Consider the following 14,943-nt stretch of genomic DNA (forward strand, 5'->3'; position numbering starts at 1 on the left):
TTTTATTGCTTCCCATTACAGAATTTGTAAATGTCTAATTGTAATTGTAAATTACATATTTTAAAAAAGATCATTAGAATACGCCTATAATTGTTTTAGAATAAATAGACTGACTTATAAAAGTTGTAAAAGATCAAAATATATTTCTGTGATCTCTACAGTTCGTACTGATTAGAATCACCATTCAACATTGTTTTAAATAATTGTATAAACCTAAAACATTGAACATATTCAACCAATTCAATCAAAATTGTATAAAAAATTAAATACATAAATAATAAAAATAAGAACATGTAAATAAAATATTAATGTCCTGAATTTAAACCTACTATGCATAGTTAAGATTATTTAATAAGCCCACTAATCTTTTAAATAAGTTTATTTTAATATATTTATAGTTGTAATTAATTAATTGTTCATAGTTTTATATTTTAGTTTGTTAAGGCTTGGTTATAAATATCATAATAATGTTAATTATGTCTTATGACAAAACAAACATATACCTGCTGGAGTTCTGTACCTATTTGTCTTTGTTAGTTTAACGTGCAAATAGATGAACTACGCTGAAATCTGTTAAAATCTCGGGTCACCGGTCTTTTTTTTTTTTTTTTCAAATTTATACATAAGATTTTTCTGATATTTTATTTTAAGAAGGTCTGGATCTACACAGCACAGTGATGTAACTCGTAAATACAGTTTTATCTGATCCACTTATCAAACATAAACACTATAAAACACTCAGCAATAATAAGAACAGAATAAAATATTAAGCGCACACTTGTAATAATGAACACTAGATGTCGCTAGTGATCTATTTTTGAACAGCGCGGGGAAGGACGGAATACCATTTTGGACATGGTAATCAGTCTTCTGGGCATCAAACACACAAACACACACACACACACACACACACACACACACACACACAGACCTAGAGATAATTTACAGTAGCCTGTGCACCTTAGTTGGATGCCCTAAAATAAATGAGCATTGGTCAGTGTTGCTATATTGTTGAGCATGTTGTGTTCATGCTGAAACATAATTCTGTAAAATACAAATAAAGGAAAATTACAATCCTGCTCTCGGTTAATCTTTATTAAAATGTTCTACAAGAACGTAACATTCCCTAAAAGTATTACACCAATGCCCAAATCACATAAACTAATTAATAATGTACAGTTAACTAATGATGAAGTTAAATCAGTGTAAAATAAATAAATAAATAAACACACACGGTGCAGAAACACGCCAAAAATAAATACTAGCAGTGTAAAGTTCAGGACCAAAATTGTGTTCCTTTAAATGTTTAAATAACCCAATGAATAATTAAAACAATAAAGTTTTATTGCATGTGCCTGTATAAAATACACATCATAGCAAAACAGCAGGTATTGTTTTATATTTATTTTTGTGTGTTTTTATTTAGTTCCTTACATGTTTGTTAAAGGAATAAATATTAAATATATGTACGCAATAATATCCCGCATAAAAATCGGTTCATTAACGAATGTTGTCCTAACTTTTAGATGTTCTCTACAATAAATCTTAAAAGGTTATTAGTATTTCATTAAATATGAATATTGACCAAGAAAATAAAGATATTTTTCTATATGCGGCTATACTTAGTTTTTAAAACATTTTAGATTTAAATAATTTATTAATAAAATGTAAAATATCTTTAATGATAATCAGCACGTTGTCGCGTATTTCAGACTCTTTTTCTCTTGTTGTTTTATATTAATAATTGTGCTTAAAATAAATGAACAAAATAAAGTATAAAGCAGAGTTATATGGTGAAGGACACACTTGTTTTTGATTTTTTTTTTATGGTGAAGTCGAATCAATAAACCAGCAAACAGAAAGAACGTGTTTCTAAAACAGAAGTGATATTTAAGCTTCTTTTCCTCTTTTAGCCCTGGTGCTTTTATACTGCCAGTAAAGGAAACACCTTAAAGAGGCTGTAATCGCCTGTAAACTTTATTGGGGTCCCATAAAATAATTAGGCTTTTTTTTACCCTGCAGTGAGCTATTTTATAGGCTAAGCTGTTTAAAACATTTTTACATTACATGGGGTTAAAAATGCGCAAAAGGTGGTGAAGTCTGTACATGCACTAATAATTCTATTAGTCTATTAACTATAAGCTTCTATTATCTTATTATGCTTTACTAATGAACTTGTGCTTCAAACAATGTGCAGTAATATTTTAATGTCATAAGTAAAACCAAAAACGTAAAAACGGTACTGAAATTCAATCTGTGATTTTTACTTTATTATGCTAACAAACACAAAATTCTGTATATTTAACAGTGTTTATTTTTTGTTTCTTTTACCATTTAAACATTAAACATCGTATCAAAACTTTAAATCTTTAGCATCAAATAATCGAATAATTCCATAAGATACACAAATAATCCCAAATTATTTAATATATAATATTAATAAACAACATTGTTTTAGTGATAAAAGGACGCTACTGTTTATTGCTTAATATGAGTTGATTTTAATTTGTCTATACGTAAGTGAAGAATGTAAATTTTTTTCCTATCTGTCACACAAAACAAATTGTTAATATTTAATATAATGATTTGGTATATAATATTAATAAAATTACTATATATAATATTTGCTCGTCTGTTTGTGCTTCAGCTGAGAGAATCAAAGTCTGACCTTATTTTACAGAAATTAATGTAGCTGCAAACGTGGATTCTACATTGTAGTATTCATGTACATTTTAGTATTCATGTACATTTTGTATTAAATGTGGAAGAGTGGTGGTCTCAGACCCTCGAATGTGTATGTGTGTGTATTTATAACATTTATTGGTGGGGCTGAGACGTTGTTGTTCATATATTTTTGTAAATTGTTTTTTCCTGTATTTTCTATGTTATTTAACCTAAAATCAGTGCTGATGAAATATGAGTAGAGTTTGTTCTTTATGGCTGTTTTTGTTTGTTTGTTTGTTGATTTATTTATTTATGTGAATAATTTAGTTTTACTGCGTGTGTTTTGTTCTGAAATCCCTCTTATAGTGAAAGGAGCAGAAATGGAAATGGGGGGTGAAACACATTCCTGGATGTTTGGTGGTAAATTTACAGCTAAAGTAATAAAAACTTAACGACTGCACAGGAGAGCGGATTGGCTGCTCGCGGTCACGTGATCCCATCTCCATGAACCTGAACTTTATGCTGTTGGCGTTTGGTTTGGTGGCTCATATTCGCTCTACATCTGTAAAAGACGAGGATATAGTCGTTTTATTACTGAGATTTTAATGTGTGTCAAGTTCTAGTGAAAAGGAAGTAGAAACAACAGGAGGTTTAACGCATGGATCCTTTGTTTTGGATCTTGTGTTTTCAGACCCCATTACAGGTTAGATTAAGTTATTGAGCACAGGATTTAATGCAGTGATTTTCCAGCATTGGCTCTTCCTATAGAGACAAAATACGGATTAAGGGAATGAAATGACTTTGACCTCAGCCAACACCTGCAAGATGGAGGTAAGTCAGCGATTCTTCTGTTCTTACTGGTTTCTCCTGTACATTTATTATCACACCAGCATGCATCAGCCTGGTGTAGAGTTGGTCCTTCTGATATTTGGTTCTGCTGTGGCCATTCACTGCAGAATTATTCAGTATATCAACCTTAATCTCATCAGGCTTGTTAATTAAATGAAGAATTAAAATGAGCAGTCTTTGTTTTAGAGAAAAATACGTGCAATAAGTGTGCAGGGTAAAGAGACTCCAAAAGCAGGACTGAGAAACACAGCTTATATTTATGTATGTATGTATGTATTTCTTACAAATGCAGTCAGCTTTTTAAAGGCCTATAAACCACACATCTTATGATTTTAGTCGTCAGATGATCTGAACTGGAAATGAGAATGGTAACTGTACTGTCAATGCACATAAGTACGTGTATATATCAGTTTTATTGACTGTATGGTGTGTGTAATCAATAATACATGCAGAGTTTGATAAAACCAAACAAACAAAACAAAGCTTCTGTATAAGTGAATACAGCAGGTAGGGATCGGTCATCTAGAGTGGTGTTGCATGTTGTGATGTATTATTAAGACTAGAATCCAATGATTTGGAGGTTTTAGGTAGTATTAAATGAAAACCTACATGATTTATTAACGATATCATGTACAGTTCATATTAACATTAATAGTAAATGTCAGGGTATCCAAATGAAAGCAGGTACGTTTGTGACAGCAGGTTCAAACCGTGATGAATGGATGCGTTTGCTTTTGTGGCTCGTAACAAAACAAATGTCGCTAAAAGGTGTGACTGCTCTGTTTTTAGAAACGTATATACATACATTTTAAACCCACTGAATATATAAAGTACAACGGCTTGGGTTTGGTGTGCATCACGTAGGTGGTGTTTCTTTATTCTTTTACATCCGTGCAGGTTTACTGAAGAAGGGTGTGTCATGCGTTATACCTGTCATCAGGACTTCCTTCATTAATCTGAAGGTTGTCATTTTTTACGAATATTTATGAAGACATGCATTGATATGAATCGTATATGTGATGTTCACCACTTGGAGATGTGTAAATATTTGGACTGTGAGGTTTACCAGTTTGTGACTTCGTACCACATTGTCATATGAGTTGTCTTCAAATTGTGTCATGTTTCATAGAAATCTCGTTTTAGGACTTAAATAAGTAAATAAATAAATATATCAATCTATATATCAACATATCAAATCTGCTGCATAAATAAAAACAGATTAATCAGTTGAATGTCTACTTCCAGATTATATTAAATAAATGAACCTTTTGTGTTGTGAAACTGTAGGTGGAACCATTAGTGCTCTATAAAGTCTAGTATTCATTATAATCAGGCTACTTAATATTAACAGTTTGTAAATATAATTTTACATTTAAAGTTTACATACACCTTTAGGGAAATGTCATGACAGTGTTGGGATTTTAATGCTTCCTGCAACTGGTTTTCTTTTGTGTGTTTGTTTATTTTGAGATTCTGAGGTTTTTTTTATAACCTTGGCAAGAACAATGGTGCATTTACTTTTTTATTAACTTTATCATCTTGGTACCTTATAAATGACTCCAAGGAAACAAAAAGGGGGGCACAGGGGTGTTTGTGACAAGTTGTAGTCAATCATCACTGCCATCAGCCTGGAAGACCCAAGACTATTAATTGCATATAGTGTAAATAAGTGGTTTATCAGGTTTAAAGGAGATTTTTTTGCCTTTATGGTCTTTTGGTCTTTTAGAACATAATTCACATTCTTAACATTTTCAAGATGCATTGGTTGTCATAACTGGTTTTAGGGTTTGTCTTTATTTACTGATTTGCATGTTGTGGCTTTTATTATAGTTGTAGTCACATGATTTGCAGATTCTTCCAAACCACATGTATGTTTTGTGCTTAGTTTAAAAGTGTGTGTGTGTGTGTGTGTGTGTGTGTGTGTGTGTGTGTGTGTGTGTGTGTGTTTTAAGGGTCATTTGTTCTATTAGTGATGTAAATGAATATGACCAAAATATAACAATAAAATTAGACGGCAGTGATTCATGTGGTAGAATTGAGTTTTTGTGGTTACGAGATAAGCTGCAGCGGTGGTTTTTGGATGTTGGTTTTCACCCTGCAGCAATGCAGTAAGATGATTCCAGTTTGTCATGTTTGTATTTGTGAGCAGTAACTCTTGTGGGGAGCTGAAGGTTCTCTTGATCTCTGTGGATAATGTGAGTAGCAGGTGGAATGTAAACTTGTCGCTCGGCTCTGTGTTTCCAGAAATGACTTTTTCAGACTTAACTTAGATCACATTGTTTAAAGTGTTCAGTTTTATTGGGGTGTTTTCACCACTGCAGCTGTAGGAACATTGTTTTATTGTTTACATTACTTTTTAAATATTCTACAGCAAGCCTTATACAAAGTCCTGATATAGCATCAACAAGAATGAATCAGGATATACTGTACATTTACTGCAGTTCAGCCAAAACATGGAGGAGAGGCACAAATGTTTTTGGTTTTATATGTTTGTTAATCAATATTCTTCTAAGGAGACAAATTCTCGTATTTAGTTAAACTAAGTTTATATTAATAAATATTAAATAAATCTATTTTAACAAATATGAATGACTATTTACATCCAAATGTTCAGAAGTGTTCAGTAGTGTGCAGTATTTTTGATTTCCTAAAAGCTCTCTTTAGTTTTTCATTAAAGCAGAAACTCTTCATAGGAATCAGATACAGATTTTTTAATATACACAAAAAATTATGATTTTAATGCAATAATATTTCAGATAATCTGACCCCTGTAATCATCAGACTGTCAGCAGGTCACGTTACTGTTGCTGTGTGCTCAGAGGCCAATGCTGCCACCTAGTGTTTTACAATGTTATATATTTATTTATGGCACGATTTTAATACAATTTTGATTTATAAAATAATATTTGTACCAGCTGATTATAAAATAAGTAAAATTTGTACAGAACTACAGTAGATTTAGAGGTCAAATTAAACTGAACCTATTTACAGTGAGTGTAAGTCAGGCACACGGTGTATAACCAAATCAATGTGTAGATGCATATACAGGTTCATCATTTAAAACATGCATTATGTACTATTATAGCAGCAGCAACCACAACACAAATATCTTATAATTATAATAACAATAACAATACCATTAATATCTGCATGTCTTTTTATTTATTAATATTTATATTTATTTATTTAATGTGGGTTTATAGAACTGAGATAATTTATTATATGAAGCCATTTGAGCCTGAAGAACGACAACAAATCTAAGTGGAAATTAATTTATTTACAGATCAGTTTTATTTACTTTAATAAGCAAACGAACTTAGGAAAAAGAAACACCAACACAATACTATAGTACTGCTACTAATAAACCAAATAAATGCAAAAACGCATGCACTAAACTCGCTAATACAATATTTACAAACAACCTGATTGAAGAATAGAGACTATAAAAACACTAAAAGAATACTAAATACTAAATGAGTCTAAATGAAATTGAATTTTAGATTTTTAGTGAAATAAACAGTTCAGCATTTCTGTTTTAACATTTAAGACATTCAGTAAACACTTAATAACCTTGAGAAAGGTGCTTAATCTTTTGGCCTAGTCTAGTAGTTTAGTAGGTTTTACTGTACTTAAGTAGTAAGTAGCCACACAGATACAGTTTGTGGCCGGTGGTCAGCAGAAAGCTTCTCCTTGGGGAAGTGGCTGGAATGTTGGTTTCTGTTGAACAGTCTGCTGGTTTAATTTTACAGCTCCAAAAGGTCGAAAGTTCTTCTGTTGGCCTTTTTTCCACCGTCAGCGACACTTCCTAATGATGCTCAGGCGGACACACACACACACACACACACACACACACACACACACACACACACACACACACACACACACACACACACACACACACACACACGTTTCCTGTTCAGCCAATTATGTGATAAAGCAACACAAAGAAAAAAGCTTGAGAGTTAAAAATAAAAAAACTCATTTATTTATGTACAAACCAAAAGGACTCTAAAATATTAATGAACAAGAATCTGAAGTCAAAAGATAGTTAATAGGTAGTTTAATAGTATAAAAAAATAATAACAATTAAATGAAAAGATTCGAATAGAGTCTCTCTGATGTAGAATATTGTAAGACGTTTATTAAAGCTTTCAGTTACCAAATATCCACTTTATAAATAAATCCTTTATATTTGTGTGTGTTTTTGTGATTATTATCGGTCTTTCTGTTCATAATTTGTCTGTAAGCATTTCCACTGTGTCTCCACTCTTCTGTTTTAGTCAGAAACGTGTCCGTGTGGTGTTTTTAGCGGTGTTTGTTCAGTTGTGGATGGTGCATTTGTGGTATTTGTGCAGTTTTGTGAGCTGTAATTCGTGTTTATGACCGGGAAACCAGTTGGTCCTCATTACAACAATTAACTGGCTTCTGTTGGAGAGAAAGAACAAATGGCAGCCCGTGTCTTATCTCCTCCAGTGTGTATTAGTGCTATTAACTAACTGTAATTGCACGTTTTCATCTTCGATGTGTTTATTTAGTCATTTTACACTGACTATTTACACAATATTACACTGAAATCCAGTCCTGTAGCATCAAGGTGGAACTTGAGGTAAAAACGCCCAGCATTTTAAACTTGAATTAATGCCAGAAAGTGAAAATACTAAGCTGGCTGCATTTTATGTCTGTTTATCTTTTGTTGTTCTTACTGGCGCCTGTTTGAAGTTCTTAGTATTGATTGGCTGGGTTGAGATTCTGTTTGGTTGTTCGTCTTTGTTAGTACTGTATCTTGCCAATGGTTTGACTTTAAAAGATCTTTCTCTTTTGTACTACTAAAGAAAGTGTTTAATTGGCATGTTTTCTTTAACAAAAAAAGCAATGTTGGAAAAGACATAACAGGAAGAATTTATGAGCCTCATCAGCTGCTTTTTAACCTAAAATGTGTTTAAGACAAAATAATGTACGAAACAATGACTATATTTTAGCACAAGTTAAACCTCATACAAAGGCACTCACTGCTGTGATTATGTGAATTGCTGCAAACATCAGAAAACTGAAAGGAAATCGATCTGTTTCATCTACAAAATAAAAAACACAAACAGTTCACAGAAAATATTTGCATTTTACGATCTGCACATAGTTTTCACTGTCATGTTTCTTTTGAACATAAATATAAATATAATTCACTGTTAATTCAATTATTAATAATACTAATATTACTAATAATGATAAGAAGAAGAAGAAGCAAAGCAATCCATCCTCCTGTGATAAATACCTAATAGTAATTATTATAGAACGAGAGAGAAGAAAGGAAAAAAAACACGTTTAAGCTCCAGATTAATAAATAATCTATCATCGCTTTGAGATTTTACACGAACCTCAGTGTCAGATGGAAACAGCAGAAAGCTCGAACCCCGCACCATCTACACTCAACGTTTATCAACGTGGTGGTCGGATTATACAGTATAATTATTATTCGTTTTCTATAAAATGCTAAATTTTGTGAGTTTAGTGTCTCTGACAACTATTTTAGGAAATTAAATGATTCCAAACACAAATCATAATAAAATAGTTCAATAATGGCACAATGTTACACAGCAAACCTTTTTGTTTTTGTCTAAAGTAGTAGTTTTGTGTTTCTAAAACATAGAATATCTGAGAATATTTAATAAAATGTTTAAAACATCCATACAACGTTGCAGCAGCATTTTGCTGGAAATTTAAATTAAATTACCACAATGTCCATGTGAATCGTTTTAACTGCGTCTAACCTACAAAACACACTTTTGTGTCACTTGTTTCTGATACAACAAACGTCGATATTGTTGCAGAGCTAAAACCAGAAATTAACAGAACCTATATTTTAAAAACGCTTCTAAATATGTTAATTAATGCACTTCTGGGGGAAATTGAGAAAGAGAGTAAATGTAGACGACGTACAAAAACGTTTTACCAAATAATAATACCAATAAAACACTATTTCGAGAATATCTGATCAAACTTTAAGCAGTATTTATGCTGCATACTTTACAAAAAAAACTTATATATATATATATATATATATATATATATATATATATATATATATATTAAATTAGACATTTAAATGAAATTATTAATTTGAACATTTTCTGTAACAAATAAACAACAAATAAGTCTAATTGTGTTTACTGTATATATTCAACAACTACATTTTATGCAATGTTGAATTTTATTGTAACGTTTGGTCAAGTTTGAGGTTTTAAAGTTGCATATTAATTTAATCTGTGTGTGGTGCACAAATTATTTAATTATTATATTATATGTGCTTTTATGAAGCTGAAATTAAACCCAGTGCATTCACACAAAAACAACAACTGTAACTGAAACATCTAATAATAAATAATTACTTTATAAAAATGAATTTCTCTTAGTGAGCCCAGCATTTAGTCCTGATATGACTTCACTAATATGCCTATCATATTTTCACTTTGCTGTCTGTAGCTCATGTGGATTAAATTATGGCAGTGGGTCTCTAAGTGTCGTAATTTACAAATCACAGTGACATTTCACATCCCTGCTTGACAAGTGAGGTGTGTTACTTAAATTAAATTGCAATTACTTTTGTATCATGATTCTGAATGCGCAGCTTTGTGTGTGTGGATCGCGATACAGTGAACTCATGTTAGTTAGATTTTGCTGTACAATAATTCAGGCTGTTTTTAGATGGTCGTCTGTTCTTGTTAATTTCTTTTCCAATTATTGTATTTAAGTCATAATTACACCAGTTCGTTTCAAATGTCAATATAATAAAGCACTGTTAGTGTATCTGTGTGCACCGAGCATCCTTGCTATAGATGAACCTATAGCATGGCCATCTAGCTTTTATCATTATCATTTTTTTGTTTCGTTTTAGTCATTGTTTTTATTGTGGTCGTCGGGTTAATGGTTTATTTTACTATATTGTATCTTATGAGGAACAAACCTAAATCATTTTGGTAGGACTATCGACCCCAGAATCTAAAAGGACTTGAAACTAAGAGCGCATTATAAAAATGTCTGCAGGCGAAGACGTTTGCAAAGTTTTTAATTTTTTAACATTAGAATGAATCAAACATGAATGTTATTGACCTCCAGTCCATTTTAGAATACAGAGTGAAATTGTGTGACGTGCAAAAATGTTAAATGAATTAAATGTAATATTTTTGTCCTGTATAAGAACTCCTGTGTCTTTGCGCTGCTCGTGTAGCCGCTTTTGTTGAAAGTAGACATTTGTCTGGTTTTATGACTTTCAGCTCAGGCGTTAAGCAGTAAAACTGCCATAAACCTCCTCCTGCCTCCCTATAAATTTCCCTTCTCCACAAAAGGAGACAACACACACTAAACTACGCACAGAAAATACTAAAGTGCGCTTAAAGTAGCCTACAGTTTAACAAATGCAAACGGATTGGATATTTGGGGATGGACGTAATTTATAAAGTGTGCTCGCAATAGCAGCTACGACTGATTTCCAGATCTGGTGACGAATGTATCAGACTCTTAATTTATTTTGTTCAGCGAAATAATTGGATTTAACTCACATTTAAGTCAAGAGACACGAAATCAATAATGATCAATCGCATTATTTAGTTTTACTGTTGCAGTTTCATTGTATTGAAAGCTTCCATTATTTTAATTTAAGAACTGAATGGGAATCTCTGGACGTTAAACGCGAAAGTCACACTTTAGAAGAAAAAGCATTTAAGAGGGTCGTGCATGTTCTAAATACATTTACCCTTATATTATACTAGAAATAATAATAATAATAATAATAATAATAGAGATACATTATTAAAGAATTTGCGTGCAAACTTAACATAATCGATCTCGTATAACACACAATTTACAACTAATAAAGAATGACTGTACCAGATAATAAACTATATATACTTAAATAATGTGTGTAAATAACAATACTTAACTTGTTTGATTTGGTAACTAATTTATTATGAAAAAAGATCAAATGCAAATACTAAATTATACATAAAAAGCTAATAAGCAAAACACGATCACAAACCATGTACAGAAATGTAATGAACACATGCATGTGAACATAAGCTTGCAAATTATAGAATTTTATAAATCTACTAATTAAATGTATAATCAATTCATTTGTAAATAATGGGTTATTAAAAATGAAATTAAAACATAATTATAAGTAATAAAGTAATGAAATAACCGGCTGTTTATTTGATAATTATAATCTTCATATATAATGTATGCTTTCTTAATATTGTATGGAAGCACTGTTTTTGCTAATAATTCTTATATGATTAAAATACATAACAATGAAAATAAATTCAAAAAAATCTGAAAATCTTACTAAAAATATATTATAAAGAATATTATATAAATATACCCTCTCATAACACTTTCTAATGAAGTTCTAGTCATAATTATTTGACTCCATGATGTTAAACAATTAGAGTAAATATTATAGTTACGTAAAAAAGACTGCTCATTGTCCTCACCACGGTTACACAGATGAGATACTGGAAATGTTATTAATTTAATAGATATTTATTCTTGGTTTTATTAAGTTATGATAAATAATGAGATGAATTGTTATACGAAACAAGGCTGATTTGACTTATCATTGAGAAGTGAAATTGTTTGACTTAAGGACAATAACTATAATATAAAAATTTCTATATGGGGGGCAGGGAGAGACTATGAATAAAAATGACTGCTGCCACTATACAGCTATATAATGTTGTTACATGAACAGGAGAAAGACTCGACTTTCTCTTCTCCTTTTTTTCCCTTCATAATCACGACTTTCATTGGACGAGAAGTGGTCAGCTGACCCTGTCATCCCTGTCCATCTCAGAAACGATGCTCTGAAAACGCGTTCAGCTGCGCTCCTGCTGTCTTCATTTGGTGTCCCCAAATAAATTAGATAGTCTACAGCGGTCGCATTAAAGAAAAAAGTGAGAGAAGCGAGAAGAAGTGAGAAGGTTGGTGAGGGAGGGAGTGAATGAGTGAGTGAGGGAGTGAAATAGAGAGAGAAAGATCAGAGAAAGTAAGTAAAGGGAGGGAGGGAAAGACTAGAAGAAAGCTTTTGGAGGGAGAGAAAGAAAGAAAGAAAGAAAGAAAGAAAAAGAGAGTGGACGACATGAATTCCTATTTCACCAACCCGTCGTTGTCGTGCCACTTAACCGGACCTCACGATGTTTTACCCAACGTGGCCCTGTCCAACTCGAGCACCTACGACCCCGTGGTCCGCCATTTCCCCTCGTCCTATGGCGCCGGTAACCGGATGTACCGAGCGCCCTTTTACCAGCCCCAGGACGACGTGATGTTTGGTTCGAGTCGCGGACCCTACGACTACGGATCGAATTCGTTTTACCCGGACAAAGATGGGATTTCCGGCTGCAGGCAGAGCTTTGCACAGGACTTCACTTCTTCATCGTTGTCATCGTCGTGCCAGGATGCCAAAAGCAGCACCATACAGATTTACCCCTGGATGCAGAGGATGAACTCGCACAGTGGTGAGTCCCTGATTTATAGTTATTTCTTTCGACACACAGGCCTGTCGGTTTAAGTCCTGCTTTTTACTTCTGGAACTAAAAACGCGCGTTTTATCGTTTTATTACCTCGTTTTATTGTCTGTACAGGGTCCCCCCTCCCGACACCCAGGCAATAAATACCCTTTCTATCGAGAATATAAATCCCGTTTGGCCCAAAACAGCTCTAGACACATGCTTCCCCTGGTCTCTCAGAAACTACTAAAGCCTTACCGAATTCCTAGAATTCATGCCATTTGGACTCAACTGGCACGCCAAGATAAAAGTAAAAATCCTAAAACAAACTGGATGTTATAGAAGTTACCTGAGAGCAAGTGATTATTTCATAAATGATCTTTAATTTTTGGGGAAATATTCCATAATGACCCCAGTGTTTCTGTACAGTGCAAATCATAAACTAAAATATTTATATCTTATACTAATCAGTATCTGCTCACAGTGCAAAACAAATGAAAAATCACTGCCAGCCAATAAAGTAAAATTAGATGTCAAATTGCTTGCGAATAGTAATACTTTGATTTAATGTCATCTAATCTGATCAAAAACATAAAAAAGACAAAAGTGTCAGTACACGCAATTAAACTGACATTAAATAAGTATGGAATATTTTAGTAATGACAAAAACAGTAGCTGGAAGAGAAATTAACAAAACGTGATACATAAATGTTCGATATTGTTTAGTGACTTGGGTTCTGTCATTATCTGGACTAACAAAATTATTTAGTTGTAAATATAAATAGTAAAAAAAAAATCTCTAATAACGTATTTCCACACTATGCCTTTAAAACTCGTTCCAAACTTTTTGCATTTTGCATGTTCTCTGAACAGTTAAATCCACATACACACGAAGGTTTATAGAGTTATCACCAAGTTCATTAAAGCACCAGCAAAAATATACAGTAAACTAAAGGTTTTTAAGGAATAACCGTGTTTCTTTTCCTGCACCAGAGTCTTACATGCACCTCCACGTTTTGGTGGTAGTGGTTGTAGTAGTTATAATTATGATTATAAGAATAATGATCAATGTTGTTTTATGCATTCTTTCAATTAAAAGGTGCAGGATACACCAATAATTTAGTTTAAATTATTTCGAATTACTTTATAGTTCAATTGTAAAATTGTGCATTCAGTTGTGTTTAGAAACAGCACGAGTGAAAACACTGATTGTTAATTAAATATAAACGTTTTTAATTTTATTACGTGTGATTTCCCTCTACCAATGTTAATACATTATTCCTCCTTTTTTCTCAGGTGTTGGTTATGGTCCTGATCGACGCAGGGGTCGTCAGATTTATTCCCGCTACCAAACTCTGGAGCTGGAGAAGGAATTTCACTACAACCGCTACTTAACACGGAGGAGAAGAATCGAGATCGCGAACACACTGTGTCTGACTGAGCGACAGATTAAAATCTGGTTTCAGAACCGCAGGATGAAATGGAAAAAGGAGAACAATCTCTCCTCCACCCAAAACGAACCGGAAACGCAAAAAGAAGAAACACCAGAAGCCACCGACGACAAAAAGGAATAATCCATCAGCTCCTCTGTGCTGCACCCAGTAACGCTGTATATACATGAAACTACCTAAACATGTGCCATAACTATGTGACTTTTCATATATGTATATGAAAATGGAAAGGCATGCTTTAAACTACCTATCAGAACTACCTATCAGAACTACCTATCAGAACTACCTGAAGTTGGCACACTTCTTAAACAGCTTATAAAGAAAACTGCTATGCACTATAATTAGCTTATGTGTGACTTTTATTATATATATATATATATATATATATATATATATATATATATATATTCCTATAAATCAAGGAGTATTGTGTTATAAACTACCTATCGAAACTACCTACTGAATTTTATAACCAATTTAATTTG

At 32.5% G+C, this 14,943-nt stretch overlaps 1 protein-coding gene across 2 annotated transcripts; it reads left to right on the forward strand.

Moving 5' to 3' along the window:
* The first annotated feature begins 12,640 nt into the window (after window positions 1–12,640).
* hoxc6b (homeobox C6b) lies at window positions 12,641–14,607 on the forward strand. 2 transcript variants are annotated; one of them, XM_062986166.1, is made up of 2 exons: window positions 12,641–13,016; window positions 14,304–14,607. In XM_062986166.1, exons 1-2 carry the CDS (start codon window positions 12,641–12,643, stop codon window positions 14,579–14,581), a joined length of 654 nt encoding a protein of 217 aa, XP_062842236.1. In that variant the 3' UTR covers window positions 14,582–14,607. The 2 variants fall into 2 exon arrangements, with proteins under 2 accessions (XP_062842236.1, XP_062842237.1); XM_062986167.1 differs by having other exon boundaries at window positions 12,641–13,013.
* Window positions 14,608–14,943: the final 336 nt, after the last annotated feature.

The sequence above is a fragment of the Trichomycterus rosablanca genome, chromosome 24 (genome assembly GCF_030014385.1).
Source record: "Trichomycterus rosablanca isolate fTriRos1 chromosome 24, fTriRos1.hap1, whole genome shotgun sequence".
NCBI lineage: Eukaryota > Metazoa > Chordata > Actinopteri > Siluriformes > Trichomycteridae > Trichomycterus > Trichomycterus rosablanca.

Bases quoted from the DNA above. Each gene is read 5' to 3' on its own strand.
- hoxc6b (XM_062986166.1), top strand. From the start codon at position 12,641: ATGAATTCCTATTTCACCAACCCGTCGTTGTCGTGCCACTTAACCGGA. The intron at 13,017-14,303 runs GTGAGTCCCTGA...CTTTTTTCTCAG, and splicing joins GAGGATGAACTCGCACAGTG to GTGTTGGTTATGGTCCTGAT.